The sequence below is a fragment of the Aotus nancymaae genome, unplaced genomic scaffold, assembly GCF_030222135.1.
Source record: "Aotus nancymaae isolate 86718 unplaced genomic scaffold, 86718_ANA_hifiasm-v0.15.2.pri h1tg000008l, whole genome shotgun sequence".
Classification (NCBI taxonomy): domain Eukaryota; kingdom Metazoa; phylum Chordata; class Mammalia; order Primates; family Aotidae; genus Aotus; species Aotus nancymaae.
The window spans coordinates 34,273,991-34,296,994 of NW_026988419.1; the positions used below are offsets into that span (position 1 = coordinate 34,273,991).

At 38.2% G+C, this 23,004-nt stretch overlaps 1 protein-coding gene across 3 annotated transcripts in view; it reads left to right on the forward strand.

The window, feature by feature from the left end:
• SATB2 (SATB homeobox 2) overlaps nt 1–23,004 on the forward strand; it is a 191,832-nt gene that overhangs the window by 106,687 nt on the left and 62,141 nt on the right. For all 3 annotated transcript variants that reach the window (XM_021670695.2, XM_021670694.2, XM_021670696.2), the window contains one exon: nt 6,713–7,185. In XM_021670695.2, the coding sequence (XP_021526370.2) occupies nt 6,713–7,185 (473 nt within the window). The remainder of the gene's footprint in view (nt 1–6,712; nt 7,186–23,004) is intronic.

The following is a 23,004-nucleotide window of genomic DNA, read 5'->3' on the forward strand; positions in this document are numbered from 1 at the left end:
ACTTGGCTTCCTCGATGTACCATAAAAGGTATGTTAAATAAAACAAGATTTTTGGACCAAATACGTTTTAATTGTTATGCAGGTAAATTCCCGAGGGAGGAGAGTAACTTTCTTATCTATGAACAACCAGTCACAGGCAGTAGTTGTGAGCATCTGAATAGCTAATGGTCATAGGGTGCTCTTGGTTAGAGCATCATTGCTGTAAACTTGCTGAGGTTTTAGGAGTTTCTGAAATTCTGATACAGGGCTACAAAGGCCCTACCTACTTTAGAGTTAAATGGAATCCCAGAAGCTTAGAGGGTGGTTAGATAATGGTTGGCCATTTCTTGCAGTTTTCACTCAGTCCCAGGAACTTTGAAGGAATATGCAAGATCTTCTTAGAACTCTGAGTTTCCCAGAGACCTGAGCAGACTCCAGATCTAAACTGTTTATCTGGAAGGCCACTGGACTGGTACCCTTCCCCAGATGTTGGAATAGCTCCCAGAAGTCTCACAGCTACTGAACATAGAAGCATTTGAGCCCCCTTTGCCTTGACGGTTCCTTAAACAGTGTCCTATTTGGGGACTTATGTTAGAAGCTAGAGGCAATTCCCTCTCCGGTACTTACCTTCACAGCTTCAGCCACAGTAGAATCAAGTTCACTGTGATTTAAAATGCAGCGCTTATTCAGAGCCCTGGGAGCAGTTGTGAGGTTTTTGTTTGTTTGGTTAGTTAGTTTTGAAACAGAGTCTCGCTCTGTCGCCCAGGCTGGAGTGCAGTGGCAAGATCTCAACTCATTGCAACCTCTGCCTCTCAGATTCAAGTGATTCTCCTGCCTCAGCCACCTAAGTAGCTGGGATTACAGGCGTGACCCACAACACCTGGCTAATTTTTGTATTTTTAGTAGAGACCAGGTTTCACCATGTTGGCCAGGCTAGTCCTGAACTCCTGACCTCAAGTGGTCCGCCCTCCTCAGCCTTCCAAAGTGATGGGATTACAGGCATGAGCCACCATGCCCAGATAGCAGTTGTTTTTACTCTTTCTTTAATAAGTAAGCATGTTGCCTTTATCAGAATATTTTCTATTGTGAATGTGAACATTGCTTTCACCGTCAGAGACAGCACTGCCTTGCCTTTTATCCTTCATTTTTTCCAGGATTTCTTTTTCTTTTTTTTCTTTTTGACATGGAGTCTTAGTCTTGCTCTGTCACCCAGGCTGCGGTGCAATGGCACGGTCTCGGCTCATTGCAACCTCCACCTCCCGGGTTCAAGTGATTCTCCTGCCTCAGCCTCCCTAGTAGCTGGGATTACAGGTGCCCGCCACCATGCCCAGCTAGTTTTTGTATTTTTAGTAGAGGCAGCGTTTTACCATGTTGGCCAGACTGGTCTTGAACTCCTGACCTTGTGGTCCGCCTGTCTCAGCCTCCCAAAGTACTGGGATTACAGGCGTGAGCCACTGCGCCTGGCCTTTTTCCAGGATTTCTGATCTGCTAAATACTGCAAAGATAAGATGACCCTTAAGGCCAAGGTGTTCTTTTTGGTCTTGTTTAGTTTAAGACAGACTTAATATAATGCTTTCCATTACACTGTGAAAAAGCAAGAACACAAAACCAGGCACTGCTCTTAGGTCTGTGTATCAGACATTGTGCTTCCTTTCAAATTAATTTAAAAGAAAGAAGGTAAAGGAAGGGAGAGAGGAAAGGAAAGAAGATAAAGAGAGAGAAAAGCAGGAAAGTAGGAAGGGAGAGAAGGAGGAAAGAAAGAGAAAAAGAAATAAAGCTCAGGCTCAGTTTCCCACTGCAGTCTGGCACATCCTGATGCTCCCTCTTTTTTAAGCATCTGTACTTCACTTGCTATGACTTAAGAGGCTTAAAACATTATTCTGATATTATTTTTATGAGAGTGGCAGTAAGAACTAAATTAAAATGTTCTCAATTTAGGCAAAGTTAGCCAGACACAGTGGCTCATGCCTGTAATCCCAGCACTTCAGGAGGCTGAGGCGAGTGGATCACTTGAGGTCAGGAGTTTGAGACTAGCCTGGCCAACATGGTGAAACTCTCATCTCTACTAAAAATACAAATTGCCCATGCTTGTAATCCCAACCACACAGGAGGCTGAGGCACGAGAATCACTTGAACCCAGGAGGCAGAGGTTGCAGTGAGATGAGATCGCACCACTGCACTCCATCCTGGGTAATGGAGTGAGACTGTCAAAAAAAAAAAAAAAAAAGGCAAAACCTGTATAAATGGTTTTTGAAATTGTTTTCTGTCTCGGTCATTGGAGATGCAACCTTTTGATGAGCATTTGATCCTTAGGCATTCTTAAAGTTGAGATGATAATTGTTTTATTCTTGGGAATAAAGAACTTGGCTTTTATTGGTTAGAGCTGTTAGGGAATGAAAAACATGAAGGATGACTAGTCTCATAGGCAGAATTTTAAAACTGGTAGCCCATGGGCAGATCTAGTTTTTAGAAATGTTTTGTTTGGCTTTTATTGTATTCTGAAGTGGAATTAGTTGCTAATACTTAAAAATTAGGAGATACCATGTAAAATCCAGAGTTTTTGTTTTCTTGAAAAAAAAATCTAAATGGGCCCGGCACAGTGGCTCACGTCTGTAATCCCAGCACTTTGGGAGACTGAGGCGGGTAAATCACGAGGTCAAGAGATGGAGACCATCCTGGCCAACATGGTGAAACCCTGTCGCTACTAAAAATACAAAAAAATTATCTGGGCATGGTGGTGTGCACCCATAGTCCTAGCTACTCAGGAGGCTGAGGCAGGAGAATCTCTTGAACCTAGGAGGTGGAGGTTGCAGTGAGCTGAGATCAAGTCACTGCACTCCAGCCTGGTGACAGAGGGATACTCAGTCTCAAAAAAAAAAAAAGAAAATCTAAAGAAACGACAATATAAGAAAGCCAGAGGCCAGCTGCAGTGGCTCATGCCTGTAATCCTTTAGGATGCTGAGGCAGGCAGATCAGGAGGTCAAGAGATCAAGACCATCCTGGCCAACATGGTAACACTCCGTCTTCACTAAAAATACAAAAATTAGCCAGGCAAGTTGGTGCATGCCTGTAGTCCCAACTACTTGGTGGGCTGAGGCAGGAGAATTGCTTGGGCAACAGAGTGAGACTGCATCTCAAAACAAACACACAAAAAAAATTAGAAACTGGCTGAGGTAAGATAGTGGTTGCTACCTTTGAAATGGATAGATTCTCTCCTCCACCTAGTTCTTCTGTAGCTGGCTTTTCTGGCTGTTATCTACTTGAACAGGTAGGTATTTGCATTTGCAATTCTTCATTAATGTTTACTAGGTAGTTAATACTTCATGGTGTTACTATGGATGTAGTATGTTGCTATTTCTCTACAAGATACTTCCATAGTTACTCTTCTTTGCTATTTCTCTACAAGATACTTCCATAGTTACTCTTCTTAACTATAAAAATTTAGAAGGATCTACCTGGATGCTCAAAAGGATAGAATGATTATATATAACCTTACAGAACAGGGACTGACATTATTCAGACTCTTATTGCACCAATTCGTATAGGTTTCAGGGAACTCTGATGTTTATGCTTAATTGTGTACATGATTTTGACTAGATCTAGGAATGAAGTGTTTTTTAATTATGTGATTTAGATATATCTCAAGAAAGTAAACTCACTCAAATGTAGTTGAATTGTTGAAAAATGAAAATACCTGAATTTTGGAAAATTAACATTTTTTTTCAAAGAATGCATTCTATAGAAGGATGATTCTGTTTTTTAAGTAGAAAATGAAATAGATGGCTGGGCACAGTGGCTTACGCCTATAATCCCAGCACTTAGGGAAGCCAAGGCGGTTGGATCACCTGAGGTCAGGAGTTTGAGACTAGCCTGGCCAACATGGGTGAAACCCCATCTCTACTAAAAATACAAAAATCAGTTGGGTGTGGTGGTGGCGCGTGCCTGTGATCCCAGTTACTCAGTAGGCTGAAGCACGAGAATCACTTGAACCCGAGAGACAGAGGTTGCAGTGAGCGGAGATCATACCACTGTACTCCATCTTGGGTGACAGAGTGAGACTCAGTCTCAAACCCCTCCCCCCGCAAAAAAAAGGAAATAGATAAAATATTTGCTTATTAAGTACCTGAAAACATAATTTAATATCTGAATTTATCTTTACTTTGACTGAATTAGAAGCAAATAAGCAAAAGTGAATCAAGTATTTAACTGAAACCAAACATTTGTCTGTAAGATTTTACTTTGGAAGCAGTTCATGGTCTCTTTACCTTTTTCTTTTCAGTGAAGAAATTATGATGGTAATTCTTATTCTGTGGAAACTGTTAGATTATGTTATCTGATAGGTCCATTTGCTTGGTTTGGTTTTAAGACTATGTACTTTAAAGTTTAATTAATACAATAATTGAAAAGGTTTACCGTTAGAAGATGAGTAAAATAATTTATCTTGAATCTTATGAAGGAAAGGTTGACATGTAAAACAAGTAAATTACATTGTAAGGGTTAGACTGGGTGCAGTGGCTCATGCCTGTAATCCCAGCACTTTGGGAAGCCAAGGCGGGAGTATCACCTAAGGCCAGGAGTTCAAGACCAGCCTGGCCAACATGGTGAAACCCTGTCTCTACTAAAAATACAAAAATATTAGCTGGTCGTGGTGACGCATGTCAGTAATCCCAGTGACTTGGGAGGCTGAGACAGGAGAACCACTTGAATCTGGGAGGTGGAGACTGCAGTGAGCTGAGATGGAGCCATTGCACTACAGCCTGGGCAACAAGAGTGAAACTCCATCTCAAAAACAAACAAACATTGTAAGGATTAAGTTAGAAATTGAGCCCTAACAAAAGTTGAAGTAAACTTTTGACCTATTTGGGAGTTTTTAGGAATGTTAAGCAAGAATTCAGGTTTTTTTTTTTTTGAGATGGAGTCTCACTCTGTTAACCAGGCTGGAGTGCAGTGGTGCAATCTCCACTCCCTACAACAAGTGATTCTCCTGACTCAGCCTCCCGAATATCTGGGATTACAGGTGCATGCTATCACGCCTGGCTAATTTTTGTATTTTTAGTAGAGATGGGGTTTTGCCGTGTTGGCCAGACTGGCTTCGAACTCCTGACCTCAGGTGATCCACCTGCCTCAGTGTCCTAAAATGCTGGGATTACAGGTCTGAGTTCAACCGCCCCTGGCTGAACTCAGTTTTTTTTTTAAAGCAGGAAAAAGCACTGTACATGTCTAAATATAAGGTGATACCAACACTTGGCTGTTCACGTGTTTTCTCAATGAGATACTTTGCATGCATAAAACTTGTAGACATGGATATAAAATAGTTTTTTTCTACCCACATTTTAATGTATTCATTTACTTCCACACATACATTTTTTAAATCACATATTACATAAAGTATTAATTTAGAAATATTACTTTTTTTCACCTTTACAGTTCATTGATTTTATTCAGATGCTTCACATGTGGTTTGGCACCAGTATCTGTCATCACCAACTCCCCAGTTTTGAGTCATCTCACGCAGTTGTCCAGCACACATCATTTCTGCCTAAATTTTTTGAGACTCAGTGTTTTTTGATAAAAACGTGATTCTGTCACTATTAATTATATGCTAAACCACATGTGCCCTTTGCATAATAGGGGGACGATTTTTTTTAATGTGCTCTATAGGTGAATATGTTTGATATCTAGCTTCTTAAAGTTATCTTTAATGGACTTTTGCATAATCATATCCAGCATTTGCAATTATAAGAAATAATTGCAAAATGCATATGGAATTTTTGCTTTCAAAGGATATCTTGTTAGATTATATTATACTTATAAGCATTTAAAACTAATAATGATGGGATTCTTACAGCCCCATTTCTTTTCTCCAAACCAAGCTTTGTTTTTCATGATAGAGTAATATAGAGACTTGGATAAGGATTTGGCTATGAGGTGACTCTGTCTTTCCTGAGACATTATCTTAGGGAAAGAAAAATACTTGCCTTATGCTTTTACATGTATGATACTTTCTTTTCCCCTTCAAGGTTATTCTTTAAATCCTTATTAAAGTGCAATGTAATGTAATAAAGCAGATAACCTGGAGAGGGGGAGAACTTCATTTAATGGCAAGTTGAGGTGATATTATTAATTTTGTGATTTTTTTTATCTGAATGCATATCACAATGTTTAAAATATCAGTTTCTTAAAGAAACATTTCTATCAAAAAGCAAATGAGTCAATAAATGGATATACTATGTGGTAGACATTTTTTAAAGAACATTTCCATAGTTGTATAATAATATTTATGTGAGATTTTTACTAGAAGGTAGCACTTAATTTGGCAGGAGATGTTGTCCTTGTCATTTCCTGATAACTTTTAACTGCATGCTACCGAAGCTAAGAACAGCTAGTGCTTTTATAACAAAGGGTGGTTGGTGGGGATGATAGAGCTTGGGGATCCAAGAGGATTTAGAATAGTCATTGGTTTCTGTTTTGGCTATTTAATGAAATGCTTACTTTTAAGAATTTTAACAAATTGAAGTCGCAAATACTTTTACTTTCATATGTTCCATGAAAACAATCTATTGTAATACTTTGCAGGAAAAAATATCACTTTTATGCTGAAACTTCCATCATTCTATGAAAAAATGTTTATGTTATTAACATACTGAAAGTACGATAATTCGGTTCTACACATATTAGCAATAAATTGTACCAATGAAAATAATGATGAATTATCATTGTTATCTCTTAACAGTGGAAAGAGTGGAACGAGAAAACCTTTCAGACTATTGTGTTCTGGGCCAGCGTCCAATGCATTTACCAAATATGAACCAGCTGGCATCCCTGGGGAAAACCAACGAACAGTCTCCTCACAGCCAAATCCACCACAGTACTCCAATCAGAAACCAAGTGCCCGCATTACAGCCCATCATGAGCCCTGGTCTTCTTTCTCCCCAGCTCAGTCCACAACTTGTAAGGCAACAAATAGCCATGGCCCATCTGATAAACCAACAGATTGCCGTTAGCCGGCTTCTGGCTCACCAGCATCCTCAAGCCATCAACCAGCAGTTCCTGAACCATCCACCCATCCCCAGAGCAGTTAAGCCAGAGCCAACCAACTCTTCCGTGGAAGTCTCTCCAGATATCTACCAGCAAGTCAGAGATGAGCTGAAGAGGGCCAGTGTGTCCCAAGCTGTCTTTGCAAGAGTGGCATTCAACCGCACACAGGTACAATTAGCATTGAACACTGTAATTAACAATAATACCAGGGACAGAATTGAGATAAGTCATAATTATTTTTATCTCTTTAAAAAGTTTTATGGATCTCAGCACATATAATTAGATTAATTAATAATCCTTAGTTCATGAAACGCTATCCCCATTGATCCATGCATGACCCTGATTAATTAATTAACTAATTGATTAATTTTAATAATATAATAGACATCTTTGAACCCAACATGCAACTCAGGACCCCAAATGTTACTAATGACTTGGATATGTACTCTCTCATCCTCTCCATTTATTGTTCCCAGATGTAACTCTGATCTTGAATTTTGTGATTATCACTCTCTTGCTGGTTTCCTTTTAAAACAAGTTATAAAACTATGCATACCCAGACAATCTATATTTTTCCCTTGGTTTTGAACTTTATAATAGGAATAAAATTATATTTTATAATTATATAAGTAAAGTTTTATTAAAAAATTTATAAAAATCCTTCAAAACATACAAGTTAGGTTTGAGATATTGATAAAATGATAATGGATAGCTTACTTTTATTTTTAATGTTTGAGAGAATTATATGCCAATATAACATTAAGTATTGAAAACGTGAACAGTTAATTCATGTATGTCTTATTTTATCGAGGGTGCTTATATGTAAGACATTCTTTTCCTCCAGTAGTTCTTAAACTGGAGTATGCATCAGAATCGCCTGGAGAGCTATGAAAACACAGAGTGCTGGGCCTTGTCCTATAGTTTCTGATTGAGTAAGTCTGAGGTTGGATTCAGAAATGAATATTTCTAACAAAATCCCAGGTGATGCTGATGGCACTGGTCTGGGGCCACATGTTGAGAAACACTTACCTAGCCCTTATATGAGTAAGAACAAAGCAAATGTGCATAACCTCAGGGAGCTGGTGATCTAGTGGTGAAAACCGTGTAACCAGATAACTAGAATAAAATGTGAAGTGTGATGAGTAATGTGGGAGAGTATAAGCAATGACTGTGGTGGAGGTTCATGGCGAGCTGGAGGTGAGGAATACTTCCAGGAGAATGACTATGGTAAGCCTTCAAGAAAACAGTAGGTTAAAGTTTCAGCACCCTGGTAAATGCAAGGCAGGAAGCTAAGCTCTGTGTAGATGCAAAGAGGAAAAAGATATTGGGCAAGCACTTATGTAAACAACACACTAGAGTATTAGGTTGTCAAGGGGTTAGACCTTGAAAGATAAATAAAGTACAGCAGCCAAAGATGAAGAAGAAGAAGAGTATTATTTTAAGCTAAAGAAATTCATAGGAAAAATGTTGAGTTAAAAAATGCAGGAATAATTTGAAGACATAAAACAACTAATTTCTCAGAAAAACCCTATGAATATACAGAATGTAGGAATGCCTTCATTTATCTGATATATATTCACAGACACATGATAACACACACTATAGATGGACCTTACAAATATAAGAAAGCATGCTGGATTGAAACTCCAGTAGTTTGGAATATGCAAGAATGTTTCCAAATTTAATGATTATTTCAGATGTTAAGAGGCTAGGCATGGTGGCTCATGTCTGTAGTCCCAGCACTTTGGGAGGCTGAGGTAGGCGGATCACTTGAGGTCAGGAGTTCAAGATCAGCCTGGCCAACATGGTGAAACCCTATCTTTACTAAAACAAAACAAAACAATTAGCTGGGCGTGGTTGTACTTGCCTGTAGTCTTAGCTACTCAGCAGGGTGAAGCAGGGGAGAATCACCTGATCCCAGGAGGTTGAGGTTGCAGTGAGCCTAGATTGTGCCACTACACTCCAGGCTAGGCTACAGAGCAAGACTCTGTCTCAAAAAAAAAAACAGTTAAGTGAAAACTCTCACTGGAAAGAAATCTGATAAACGTTGGTAAATTGGATTGCCTAATGCAAGTTGACGCTCAAAAAATGCACCTAAGTGAAATCTTATACCGGTTATAAATATTTTAGGTTTGTCAATGGTTCATTGTTAAAGAGAGTCTGTGTACTTTGGTTTCTACTTCTTTTGCAAGAAAACATTGAGGAAGAATTTTGTAGATACTCTTTAAGCAATGCTACATGAGTTAAATAGACAGTGTTTTGAAGTCAGTTAATACTTTTTTTCTCTTTTTATTTAAAAGTGTGTTGGGTCTCTGGTTGAATTGAAATGTATTTCTGTTATGTAGGCAATTTTAATTTTTATTAGTTTTGAAATTGACCTATGATTAATGAGACATTGAAAATGAGTTTTTGTTAATGGTTGGGATTTTCCTACTGGCCTCATGTGGCGAGTTGTGGTTATCTCTCATTATATATATTCTACCTTTTCATGGGAAAAACTTCTAATTTTGGTGTAAAGATATTTGTTACATTTTCTTTTCTTTTCTTTTTTTTTTTTTTTGAGACGGAGTTTTACTCTTGTTACCCAGGCTGGAGTGCAATGGCGCGATCTCGGCTCACTGCAGCCTCCGCCTCCTGGGTTCAGGCAATTCTCCTGCCTCAGCCTCCTGAGTAGCTGGGATTACAGGCACGCGCCACCATACCCAGCTAATTTTTTGTATTTTTAGTAGAGACGGGGTTTCACGATGTTGACCAGGATGGTCTCGATCTCTTGACCTCGTGATCCACCCGCCTCAGCCTCCCAAAGTGCTGAGATTACAGGCGTGTTATATTTTCTTGCCAAGAGTTGTTATGAATTTGCAAGTATAAAAACTGCAAGTATAGTTGGTAGTTGATAAGAAAGGTGGATAATAAAATGTAAAAGGGAGGGCACAGATTGAAAAAGGTCTGAGTGCCATGACAAGAGCTCTGAACTTTAACAGGCAGTGGAAACCATCTAAGGTCTTATGTAGGAATGTGCCGTGCTCAACCATCTGAATTAGATCTTACGGAGGGTTGATAGCAAGAGGGTAGGAATATGATTTAGGAGGCTGCTGCAAGTATCCAGCTGAAATGTATGGAGGTTTTGAACTAGGCTGGTGGGCAGGGTACAGAGAAGAAACATTTTGGAAATAAAATTGACAGAAAGTGTATGAATGGATAAAGAGAGGAGTAGAGCTGACACCGAGCTTCAATCCCAATGACTGAGAATAAAGGTATAATTATGAAGAGAATCGAGGAAGACATGGAAAGAGTGGTTGGAGTAAGGTTAAAGCCATCATTTTAGATTGGGTTATTTTGATGTTGAGGTGCTGGCCAACTTCTTAAGTGAAAATGTGCAACAGTCATTGAAAATATGAGTTTGGCACTAGGGATTGTTATCAGTGCTAGAGAAAGAGGTTAGAAATTGTGTCACAGGGCCTGGGACAGGGAATGGTAGAGTCAGGGTATGGAAAGGGAGAATCCACCACTATTGCCACCAGCAGCAGCAGCAGCAGCAGCAACAGCCCCAGGAAAGAGAGACAGAAGAAATGCCAGGAGATGGGGACAGGTAGAGATGGAAGAATAGGGACATAGTAGTGAGAGTATAGAGGACATGTGTGGGGAGTTTCCAGAATAAGACTTGTCTACTTGTGGAAAGCTAAGAAGTTAAGAGAGAGAGGCTTAAAACCATGTCATGATATTTAGCAGTTGGTTGGAAGAAGACTGGCAAAGTTTAGAGTGTAATTTCATTGGAGTGATGAGGACAGGAGTCAGAATTCAGGAGTTAAGGAGTGATTAGCTGTTGAGGATGCAGAAGTAAATACATGACACTTCCCAAAATTTGATTTTTAAAGGGAAGCCAGAAGTGGGTGGGCAGTTTGGATGTGATGGGGGTCAATTTGAGATCACAGGATTTAGGAGGTAGTTTGGGGCCTCACAGCGTGAACTAGGGATGGTACCAATCATTGTGGTTTGGTAACGGTCTTCTGCAGCACTGAAACTGCAGGACTGGGAGCAAGGAAGAAACACAGTGGGATTGTTTGAGGTTTGGTGCTGACATTTTAGGTATGGCAGGAGACCAAGAGAGTGAAATCTCTTGCTCCCTTGACTCTTAGCTAATTTATACATTCTAATATTGAAAGAGTCTGTTAACATCACTTGAGAATGTGTTCAGAGGTCCTGACAGACTCTCACATGTTCCAGACATCACTCCTCCACTTTCTCTTGTGATTCAAAGTACTCAGGCAATATTTGTGTATCCATAGTTATCTGGACTGGAGTTATGAAAGGCTCTGATCCTTTTGAGTAAGTCTGTTGCATACTACTGCAAAATAAAAATTGGAAGGATCTGTCTTTTGACTCTGTATTTTGTAATTCTCTCTCTCTCTTTCTCTCTCTCTATCAATCTCTCTCTCTCTCTCTCTCTCTCTCTCTGTGTGTGTGTGTGTGTGTGTGTGTGTGTGTGTGTGCGCTTTCATCTCTCATTCATGTGCATGAATAGGCATTTCATGGCTAGCCAGCATTTTATTGCCTAGTTATGTATACAGCTCCTTTGGCTAAGGATAAAATTGAAAGTATGGTTGTATTACTTTGGATTTTAGAAGCAAACACAGTATACATTTTATCCAAGTAGCATGAAGCATGAGAGAAAACTCACAATGAGGTAAAACAAAAGACAGACCGTATTGGTGAGAGGATATACTTTGCCAAGGCCCTAGACTCCTGGAGGTCTGTCTTCTCCCATATAATCCTTTTTGTCTATTTTTATGGATTAATGATTTTTCTTTGGCTTGCCATCTTTGAAGTGCCCAGTTATAAAAGGTCTAATTGAAGCATGGAACACATTTTATTATTTTCCTCCTGCCATTAAATTTGTAAGATGGCTACACCCAGAAAGAAACATTCACTTTCAATCAACATGAGCTTGAGTTCATGGGCCAGCCTTGAGGATATCAAATGGAAACTGCATAGGAATGTATGAGTATTTCCTTTTAAAATTCTGCTTTTAATTTGGGAAAGCTTTTCATCCCTCTGGGATCATAACCTGTTGTGTATAAAGCCCAACCTAATCAAGGTAGATGGTATTGACAGAATGACATAGTTTGAACTTAAGCAGGAGGTCAGCAGGCAGATTGTTTTTTGCTGTATGTACTGTAGTCACTAACAGCAGGACTGGGCAGCTGGTTTTACCAGCAGCATTGTTAAATGGAAAATATGGTATATTATGCCCCATGAAACCAACCATAGATTTTCCAAATGTTTAGACTTTTTTGAGTGAAGTCAGACATTTATGGATGATATAATAACTTGCCAGTTAGAATAAACAAAAATAAACATTGTAGCATATCCTCAGTCAATTGAATATTTTCTAGAAATAGTTCATGATTTCTATTATTCATATATTATCAAATTCAATAAAAAGCATTTTAATGCATTTTGTCACCTTATATTTTGTGTTCCTGGATTTGTGCTTCATGATTATACTAAGAACAAATCTAATGTTTGTATGTGTGTGTGTCTGTGTCTGTGTGCAAGTGTATATAAAATAATATGCAAACATTTACAAATAAAGCTAAAACTGTTTAAAAAAAAAACAACTTCCCAGTTTTTCTTGTTTAAGACTTCCAGTTAAACTTAAATTCATAATAAATAACATTTCAAATGTCAGTTCTCCAAAGAGAAACTATTAATTACCTTGTTATGCTTGATTCATTGTCACCATATCATTTGATTACGTACAATAACATAATTAAGAGAATAGAGCCATATTTTCAAGAGCTTCTTTTTAGTTTATTTTTATTTTAATAAATATGTCTTTTAAGAACATGAAATGTATTTGTTTGATAACATGATGCCCTGTCCACACTTTATGACAAGGTCATGGCATCTGCTGGAGTCAGAGATAGACAGCCTTCTGCCAATTTGATTTTATTTTTTATTGCTTTATTTTTTTATCCTTATGTCTCTCTTTTGGTTTGCTAACAAAAACACATACTGTCTAAACTAAGAACATAAAATTGAGTCACTTGTTCTGGGCTGGGGATACAGCACGTTAGAGGTCGTGCAATGCCAGGATATGGGATCTTCACAACGGGCCTGGGACTCATGTGTTTCTAGACATGGTATGGCAGAGCCTTGTGTCCTGTCTGTTCCATCAGGGTGGTCATTATGATCTTATATAAAATACACTCTGAATATCACCACTCTTTTTTTTTTTTCACTAGTCTTTTGAAGATAAGATTAGCTCTGCTTTCTCTGTCTCTGAAGACATTTATGGCAAATAAGACCCAGTGAAAACAGTAAGGTGAAAGTGATAAGGCATTTTCTGACCTGGCCATTAATATTAAAGCAATCCCATGATATATTTCTAAGCACTTTAACCTGTGACCACAAAGTGAGATGGATGGTTATACACTAGAGGAGGCTCAGGCAGATGACATCCCTGCTCTGTTTTTGATGCTCCCCCACCCCTCCCGTGGTTTTACTTCTGAAAGTCTAAGTCCGTTGCTAGGCTCTGCTGTTAAAAGGCTCTCCTCAGTTTGGGTTGCTGATGTTCTTTGCTCATCCTGTCAGAGATGGAAATGCTTACCACTGTCTGATGGGTACAGGAGGATGAAAACAGTGCAGCTCCCGGCCTCCTTAACTTCCACTCCAGAGCGCTCTGCAGCGCCAGGCTGAAGCTGGGACTTTGCTTGTGTTTCTTCTCTTCCCTGACCTGCTTCTCACACTCCCTCAGCAGTTTTCTTTGCAAGTCCTTCTCAATAAACCACATGCATGGCAGTCTCTATCTGAGGATCTGTGTTTTATCCCAGATTATAGATCTATACCATTTCTAGCCTAATTGGTCATGCCACGGGGTAGTAGTTTGAGTAAAACCTATCTATAGTTTTATGTCCACTCTCTTTGCAAATCAAGCGCCATATGTTATTATGGAACTAGTATAGAATTTTTTACTCCTTTCTTTTGAAAATATCACCAGTATTATTGTTTGAAACCTACATCCCCTACAGCTCTGCAATTCAATGGATCAATATTGATATTGTCCAGACTGACTTATGATTGAATATGGGGAGAGAGAGAGAATGAATAAAAATGAGACAGAAAAAGATGCTGAATTTAAGGCTTGTGAGATTGCCAAATTTGACTTAAATGAAAACTGTCCTTACTGGGTCTAAATGGTGAATTACGTGATTCTGTGAGTTTGAGAGTAGCTTTGCCCCTCGGCCCTGTCCTTCTCCTGTGCTCCTGCAGTGATGCGGGTAGTGTCTATGGGAATAATAATTGCAGGAAGCAGTAGGACAAGTGCTCTGTCAGGTTTCCTTTTTTTTTGTTCCTATATTCATTCTTCCTTGCTTATATTTTGAATTCATCTTAGTGCTGACCTACTTTGACTTACTAGGCCTACGTGCATGAAATGTGTTGCTTGACTATTTAATTTGTTTACATCTTTGCCTTTTGACAGTGTGATTATGAATTCCAACTTTAAGCATTCTTTTGACCTTTGTTACTTTGTGGACTTTAAAAAATTAACCAGGGGTTTATGCCAGTATGGAAAGGTTTATGACAGTATTTTAAAAGACTTAATATTACTGAGGGATGGTCGTAGAATTCCACTGACCTATAATAAGCATGGTTTCATAAAATATGTACAGTGAATCTTCCTTAATAGATAAACTATTCTCTAATTTATTTAAAAATCCAATGACCTATATATTCGTATGTTCAAAAATCCCCCCTTTACTAACATTGTTTTTCCTCTGAGACCTTCTAACTGAGCAAATCTGTTAAATGAAGTAGAGGAAGCTTTGAGCCAAACTAGGCTAAATCCAGTGGAACGGATGCCCTGTCACGTGTGAATGGGAGCATTAGAATGCCAGAAAAGGGAAATCAGGTGTGATCCTCATATCTTCTCTATACCACTGTCTCCTTACCTTGGTTGCAGAGTTCAGGAAACATCCTTATGCAAGCAGTTAGCAATAAGAAGTCTGTATCATTTGAAAATGAGACATTTGCCACACTCATTATTTGTGTTGTGTGGTTATTTTTTTCTCTCTCTCCAGCAGATCCTGCCATAATTAAGAAAGTTTCAGGTTCATTTTGTATCTCAGGTAGTTCTTCTGAGCTGATTCTTGGAAACATATTTGCAAGTTGTAAGTACAGGTGTGTTTTGCAAAATGTGCTATTCTTTTGTGACAGCAAGTCTCTAATTTGGTATCTTGCTCCTTCATTTCATTGAAAAAGTCACAGAGTTACACAGTTTGCAACCTTACATCAAAGGCCTTGCTTCGGAAAGCTGTGCATCCTGGTCTTATGTGATAGAGAACAGGATTTTAAAAATTCTTTGAAACTAAAAGAATTTGGTTGACCCATCCTCATTTGACTAGTTATAGTTTTTGTGAGACTATGTAAAAAAAATCTACAGTTTAGTCATTAAAGCCACATCATTTGAAGAAACTTAAGACAGGATCATACATACAATTTATGACGTCACTCAGGAACTAGAGACTGTTTTTGATGGATTGGATAATTAGGTTGAATGATGTATCAGGGAAGCTGACAGTAAGGTCAACTGCTAAAATGTAAACTTTTCGTGTGAAATGACATAGCTTTTGCTTTTATGCTTTATTGACACAGTGTTTATAGTATATTCATGCCCCACATTATTAAGGTTAAAAATGACAGACTTTCTAAATATTATATTTTGAAGTGGCACAGTTAAGAAGAGATATGTAGCAATAACATGAAAATATTGGCAACCAAAATATTGGGGAGTCTGAGCTTCAGTGTGTTACCAGTCAGTTTTTTTGGAGTAGAAACTTCTCTTTAAACTCCTTTGTTTGAGTTATACATATTGTTAGCCAAAGATTGGCACAATCTAATCATACATACAGTTTATGTTCTTAGAAAACTTGAGCTTTAAGGTATTCAGAATTCTCTGTCAGCCTGCCTCTGGTCTTAGTCGTCATTATTTCCCACTATCCAATAGAGATACAAGCGCCCAGCAAGTCATAGAGTAATAGAATACAATGTAAGTCCAGGACTCTTGACTCCATGGTCCAGTGAGCTGGTTATAAAATGACAAGGAAACCTGTGAAGAAAGGAAGTCCACCCACTGAAAGATGAGCTGTAAATATGAAATGCCGCAGATCAAGCATGAACCTCTTATTGAGTTTTGAAGTAAATAATATACCCTCTTTTGATTTCAGAACATTAAATTAATAAAGTGGGAAGAGATGGCCCTGCTTGCTTCATAAAATAAACAGTCTTTCATTTCAGGGTCACTGGCTTGAATTCATAGATTTTCAGATTATAATAATATTAATATCTCCCAGGATAGCAGTGTCTCAAAGTTATTAGATTGCTTGAGGGTAGCCCTGTAGGTAGCAGGTTCCCTTTAGTTCCCCTTGCACATACAAGACTATCTGTTGTTAATTGTCACATTTTTAAGGCAGTTTTAGCCACAAAACCTGAATTGGTAGGTCAAAGGGCTCGTCTAAACAGGCTCAGGGAGATAGTGGCTTTGTTTGTATTCTGGTTAAAGAGAAGGCTAATTTAGCAGCTGTCAAACATATGCAACTCGCCTCACACTTCTAAATCCATCTGAAATAGAGACTTATATGTAAAAGAAGACCTTTTTTTCTCCCTCCTTCACAAAACTCATACAAGAGAATCAGAAGAAGCAAACATGATGGCGTACTAGTCTGTCTTGTCCTTTCTTTTTTTTCAAGACGGAGTCTCACTCTGTCATCCAGGCTGGAGTTTAATGGTGTGATCTCGGCTCACTGCAACCTCTGCCTCCTACGTTCAAGCGATTCTCCCACCACAGCCTCCCAAGTAGCTGGGACTACAGGCATGCATTGCCATGCCTGGCTAATTTTTTGCACTTCAATAGAGATGGAGTATCACCATGTTGCCCAGGCTGGTCTAGAATTCCTGAGCTCAGGCTGTCGCCCACCTTGGCCTCCCAAAGTGCTGGGATTATAGGCATGAGCCACCACACCCAGCCTATTTTTTCCTTTCATCCCTGACCAATGTGCAAAGTCCTTAAAAATTAGTTATTAGACTCATTATAGAAAATTTGGGCTTCTCTGTTTTTACTAAAGAAAACTCACTTTTGGTGAGTTTTATAATCTTGTTTCACCATTCTCTAACAGGGAATAATTGATTCATTTCACAGAGGTCTCTGTCCTCAATGAAGACTGTCACCTCTCATGAGTATGTTTCAGTAGAAACTTGTACTTTTTTTTTTAAACGGGAGTCTTGCTTTGTCACCCAGGCTGGAATGCAGTGGTATGATCTTGGGTCACTGCAGCCTCCACCTCCTGAGTTCAAGTGATCCTCCCACCTCAGCCTCCGGAGTAGCTGGGATTACAGGCATGTGCCACCATGCCGGCTAATTTTTTTTGTATTTTTAATAGAGATGGGGTTTTGCCATGTTGGCCAGGCTCACCTCAAACTCCTGACCTCAAGTGATCTGCCTGCCTTGGCCTCCCAAAGTGCTGGGATTATAGGCATGAGCCACCACATCCGACTGAAACTTGCACTTTTAATGCAAAAGTCCACTGTCATATTATTTAACTAGTCTTCTGAAATCCTGAGTGATATTTACAATATAATTTTTATTAAAAAAATTCAAGGAAACATTAGCTTTAAATCTCATTATTTATATATATTTTCACCATTGCTCATTTAAACCAATTTAAAATATATATACAAGGAGTTTTCCTTTCATGACCATTTGTTAAAATGATGACCACTTGGCCTTGGGTTAATTGCACATTTGCTCAAATAAAGTGAAGTAAGTTTAAAGGCCAGAAATGCTGAGAGAAAAATATAATTGTCATCAATTTGAAGTTACTAGGTTGTTTCAATTTTATATACAGTTCTGTGCCTAAAACTGTCAGTATAGAGTACAGAATTTACTTCCAAACTACTTTGACTGCAGTACCTATAAGAAATACTTTTTATATCATGAACTGGTACACACCCACAGATGTGCATGTGCCCACATGTCTGTGTGTCTGTCTCTAGCTATATGTCATTTCCACCTCTCCGTATCTATAGATTTCTAAACCAAAGGCTTCATGAAAGAAAAAAATCCTTCATGGAACCATGCTGTTACCAGGTATGAAACACTCTGGTACTTTCTAAGGTTTTTAATTCCAATTTATAATACAAAGTTATGATATGCTAAATTAATTTTATGATCCACTAATAGTTATGCCCTATGTTTGAACAGTGATACAGATTAAAGCTGATTTTAAAAGATGGCAAAATTACTTAGAGAAAGGAAGTTGTTTTACTCTTCTGAAGTATAAATTGAATATCTTAATTTAGTGTTATCTAGAATATTCATGTGGTCATTTTGCTTCATATAATTTATTACATTTTTCTTTCTACTCTTCTCTGTGTCAAATAGTTTTAATTATTCCACTTCCTAAAAGTTATTATTTGTATTTTCTGCCTTCTCTATGAGAAGACGTTTAGCAAAATATAACTAGAGTGTCCTGAATATATATAAAGTTGTAGATGTAAAATAAAAATTGTACTGTGATGTTTGTTATGTATTTATTCACCAAATATTTATTAAGTATTCAAAAAATATATTAGAAATCCCATTGATGGCTAACATTGATTAAACTCTTAGTATTTACAACATACAAGCTCTCCAGGGGACCCCATAAGGGAAGCAGAATTATTTTAGTTTTACAGGTGAGGAAACTGTACCATAGGGAGACTAATTGATCCTTGTTCAGTTAGAGCCTGATTTTGAACCCAGTGAATCTGATTTCATGACTCACACTCAAAACTACTTTATTCTCAATAATTTCTGCTACCACAGAGTGGAAGATGAAGGACATAATCCCTTCTTCAAAGAGGTACAGAGGGTAAACAGACTTTCAAACCAGTAATCCTTTTGTGATATAATTAGGACTGTGACGTGTCCCATGTGCTATGTGAGAACAGATGCTTTTGACCCTGAAGGTGATTAAAACTAATCCAGAAATGTTTCAGCAGGAAAGAATAATATTTTATACCTGTTTCAGAAAGAGTCAAGTGTTAATAGACTGCTTTGTTTATATCTGAAAGCCTCTGATACATTTGAGATATAAATATTCAATATATGTATTTTTTTGTTTGTTTTGTTTAAGGAAAGTACTATTTTTGCCAATGTTTTGACAAAGTAGCCAAAGCTAGTAAATTTTTTGGGCAGGTTGCCAACAGTTGTTTTACAGAACACTCATGGAAACTAAGAATAAGAAGGGCCCAGAACTTTGTGAATGAAATAGTCGTAGTGCCAGGTACTTGAGGTGTGAGTAGAAACCATGTATGTGCCCAGAGCTGAAGAACACTACTAGTAAAATGTTTCCAAAGGGAACCTGTTCATTTCTGTTTGCTTTCACTTTTTGGTGCTAATGTGTTTTATAAATTTTGACTTGGATTGTGCGTAGCCTCTTATTCCAGTACCTAAGACTTCCTAGAGATAGCAAGGAGGAAGGGCCGTCATTGCATAGATTAAGTAGGCAAAAACAAACAGACAAGCAAAAAACAGTAAAGTTGCCAGGAATCTGGCTTTGGCTAAGTTCCTCTATTGTATGTGCTCAACTGTGGCTTGGTCAAAGGTATTCAGTTAAGGGAACACAGACTGTTCTGGCTTCAAGAATGTTCTGTTATATCTACTCATTTTGTGTTACGTGTGTACTGTATTCTGACGTGTCCATTGGCACAAGTGAAGTTTTATTGGACCCACAAAAAACAAATCTGTGAGGCAAGTGTTTTACTTAATAAATTTCAGACCTGGGGTACCTGAAATATTTGTTCTAAAGTGAAGTTTTCATGACCCCAAATTTCAATTTCAATTATCTTGTTTTCAGCAGGCTGAATGAAAAGATCTTGAGTATAATGTGAGTCATGGTTTCAATATGTAGCCTGCCAGGGCCTGCTCCTAGCTGTTTAGCAAAGATAGGAGTCCCACCTCCAGAAATTTAAAAAATAATGCATTTGGTGCCTTCGTAGAACCATTCCTGTATATTATCGCTAAGTGCAAAATATGCAGATTCTACCACCAGGGAGTTTGCTGTATCATGGGAGGAAGGTTTTATAGTAGCACAGTGCAAAAGATGTCTCATAAATGTGAGATAGAACTATTGCTGTTTTGGTTCAAAGGAGGGAGAAAGTATTTCCAACTGCAGCGTGTATACGTATATACATGTATATCTAGTCTTTTAGTGCTTTATAGAATATATCTCTATAGAAACAACATTTGTCTGCAAACATTACTTTTGTATATGCATTTATATTTGCAGAATACATCAATTCCCTTTAGATGCTCAATTCTATCCACTCCAATGCCACGTGCATAGGCTGCCTTTCCTAATAAAGAAATACTGTAATAAAAGAGAGATTTTATTAAACTAATGCAATAACGACATTTTCTTTGAGGATTTAACACATCATTTTTAATAATAAAAATCAAATTGTCATTGTTGTGCCCTGTATACCTTTTATTCAAATCTAACTAACTACTCTGGCTTCATGGCTAAGCAATGCTCTGGGGTGCGGGGGATGGGAGAGTATTTTTAGCATTACACAAATGAATTTCAGCAGCCAGAATCATAGTGGGGCTGTAGATTATGAATACAGAACCCAGGGAAACCTGTTAATATTCGTCAACAGAGTGGGAAATGCCTCTCATGAGTATCTAGAAGGAAATGAGAGACTGCAGGTTAGGAGAGAAACGATTTTGTCAGGTCAGCTTTCAGGTGGTAGGATACCAATACTTTCTACAGCCATGCCACTGATTTAACCCCTTTGGCCAACTCTGAATTGACCACTGAAATTTAAGAGTTCACTTTGTGTGATTAGACTAGGAATTTGATATTATATAGTTTTCTTAAGAGGATACCAGTTTTTTGCTTTCCTGCCAGCTGGACATAGATATTTCAGAATTACGTGAAAATTAAGGCTAGCAAGCATACAAAAGGGGTGAAACATGAGGAATAAGGGGACCTTATTTGGAAAGAAACTTCTTTTTTTTTTTTACTTTTTTTTATAGATTTTTTTTTTTTGAGATGGAGTTTCGCTCTTGTTACCCAGGCTGGAGTGCAATGGAACGATCTCGGCTCACCGCAACCTCCGCCTCCTGGGTTCAGGCAATTCTCCTGCCTCAGCCTCCTGAGTAGCTGGGATTACAGGCACACGCCACCATGCCCAGCTAATTTTTTTGTATTTTTAGTAGAGACGGGGTTTCACCATGTTGACCAGGATGATCTCCATCTCTTGACCTCGTGATCCACCCGTCTCGGCCTCCCAAAGTGCTGGGATTACAGGCGTGAGCCACTGCGCCTGGCCCTAGATTTTTTTTTTAAATTATGCTTTAGGTTCCAGGGTACATGTGCAGATCATGCAGGATTGTTGCATAGGTACATACATGGCAAGGTAGTTTGCTGCCTCCAACCCCCCATCACCTATATCTGGCATCAAGGGAAACGTGATAGGTTATCCAGGGGCAGGGTGGATGGTTGGCCCATATGAGTGCCACGGCTTCTGTAATTTTAATCTGTAAATGGTAGTATGTGATTTTTTAACCTTACTGATTGGTTATGATACTATTTGTTTAAAGCAATATGTAATTATGAACTAAAATATGTTTTCGCTAGTAAATATTCTGAATCATGTACCTTTAAAGAGATGTAACTTGATTTCTGAAGAGGATTATCATCCCAGAATTAATAATTAAAATATGTTATGAGGGGATAGGGCTTATTTTCTCTATCTAGTCCAGATGTTTCTAAAGAAGTGTTCAGCATATGATTTTACTTTTAGCATGGGAATCAGAAGTACATCTAAGCTGTCTTTGGGATTTACATGACATTTGAATGTCTATCTTTGTTCACATTGGAACCTAATACTTTTCTACTTTATGCTTTCTATGATAAATGAATATTTTTTGGATTGAGATAGTTCAAAAGCTACATGTTTTAGTAAATAGATGAACCATTGCAAGTTATCTTTTCTGCTTCTCATTTCAACTGCCACAAACAGAAACAAAATTTCCAGAGAGGAAAACAGTCTCTAGCTAGCTTTAGGCTTTTTCCAAAGGGAAGTACTAGGGTTTGGCTGGGCCAGTTTCCTCAGTACACACCTGGTGTATATCACTTTAAAAAATAAATTATGCCTCATTAAATTACAATTAAATGGAATCGTGATCATTTGTTTTTCTGGAAGGAAGATGTTTTGCATATTGAAAGCCTAATTTGTTGCAGGTGACAAAAAGGCTGAACAGATTATCTAATATCACTTCATTTTGGGCGGTAATGTTTGCTGGTTTGCTGGTTAACTACTCCAGTAGTTCAGAATCATATTAATATGGACTTACTATTTTTGCTTCAAAATATCTTCTATCACTTTATCAGTTTTTGTGCTTTATTTTACAACTTTTAGGGAAACCGAGGTTTGTCTTGGTATTCCGGAGTAGGCATGTGCTTTCTCTTTCTTCAAATGTTCTAATACTCCCCAGTTTCACAGGCTGCCCAATTTTCATCGTAAGTCTATATCCATGTATTATCTATATTTAAAGTTCCAGCTAAGTTAAATCTTACATCTTCCAAAATTTTTCCCGTGGATCCTGCAGTTGACAATACTTTCTCCCTCCTTTGAACCAAAGTGACACTAGTTCTGGCTTACATTGATGATGCGTGGCATCTTTTACATTGTGCCGCTATAATACCTTCTCCTTCCCATTGTAGGGTAAATTCCTAGGAAGCAGAATCTGTCTCTTATTAAATCTCTTCATCCCTCTCAGAACTTTGTATTCAGTCATAAATAACAAATGAATTAATAGACCGATCTGTTATTTTTGAGACTAGGTATATTGAATTTGGGGGTTCCCTAGAAAATCAATGGGAGATATTGGATTTAGAGGCTTCTGAGGTAATCCATGAGAGATATAGCCTGATCCTAGAG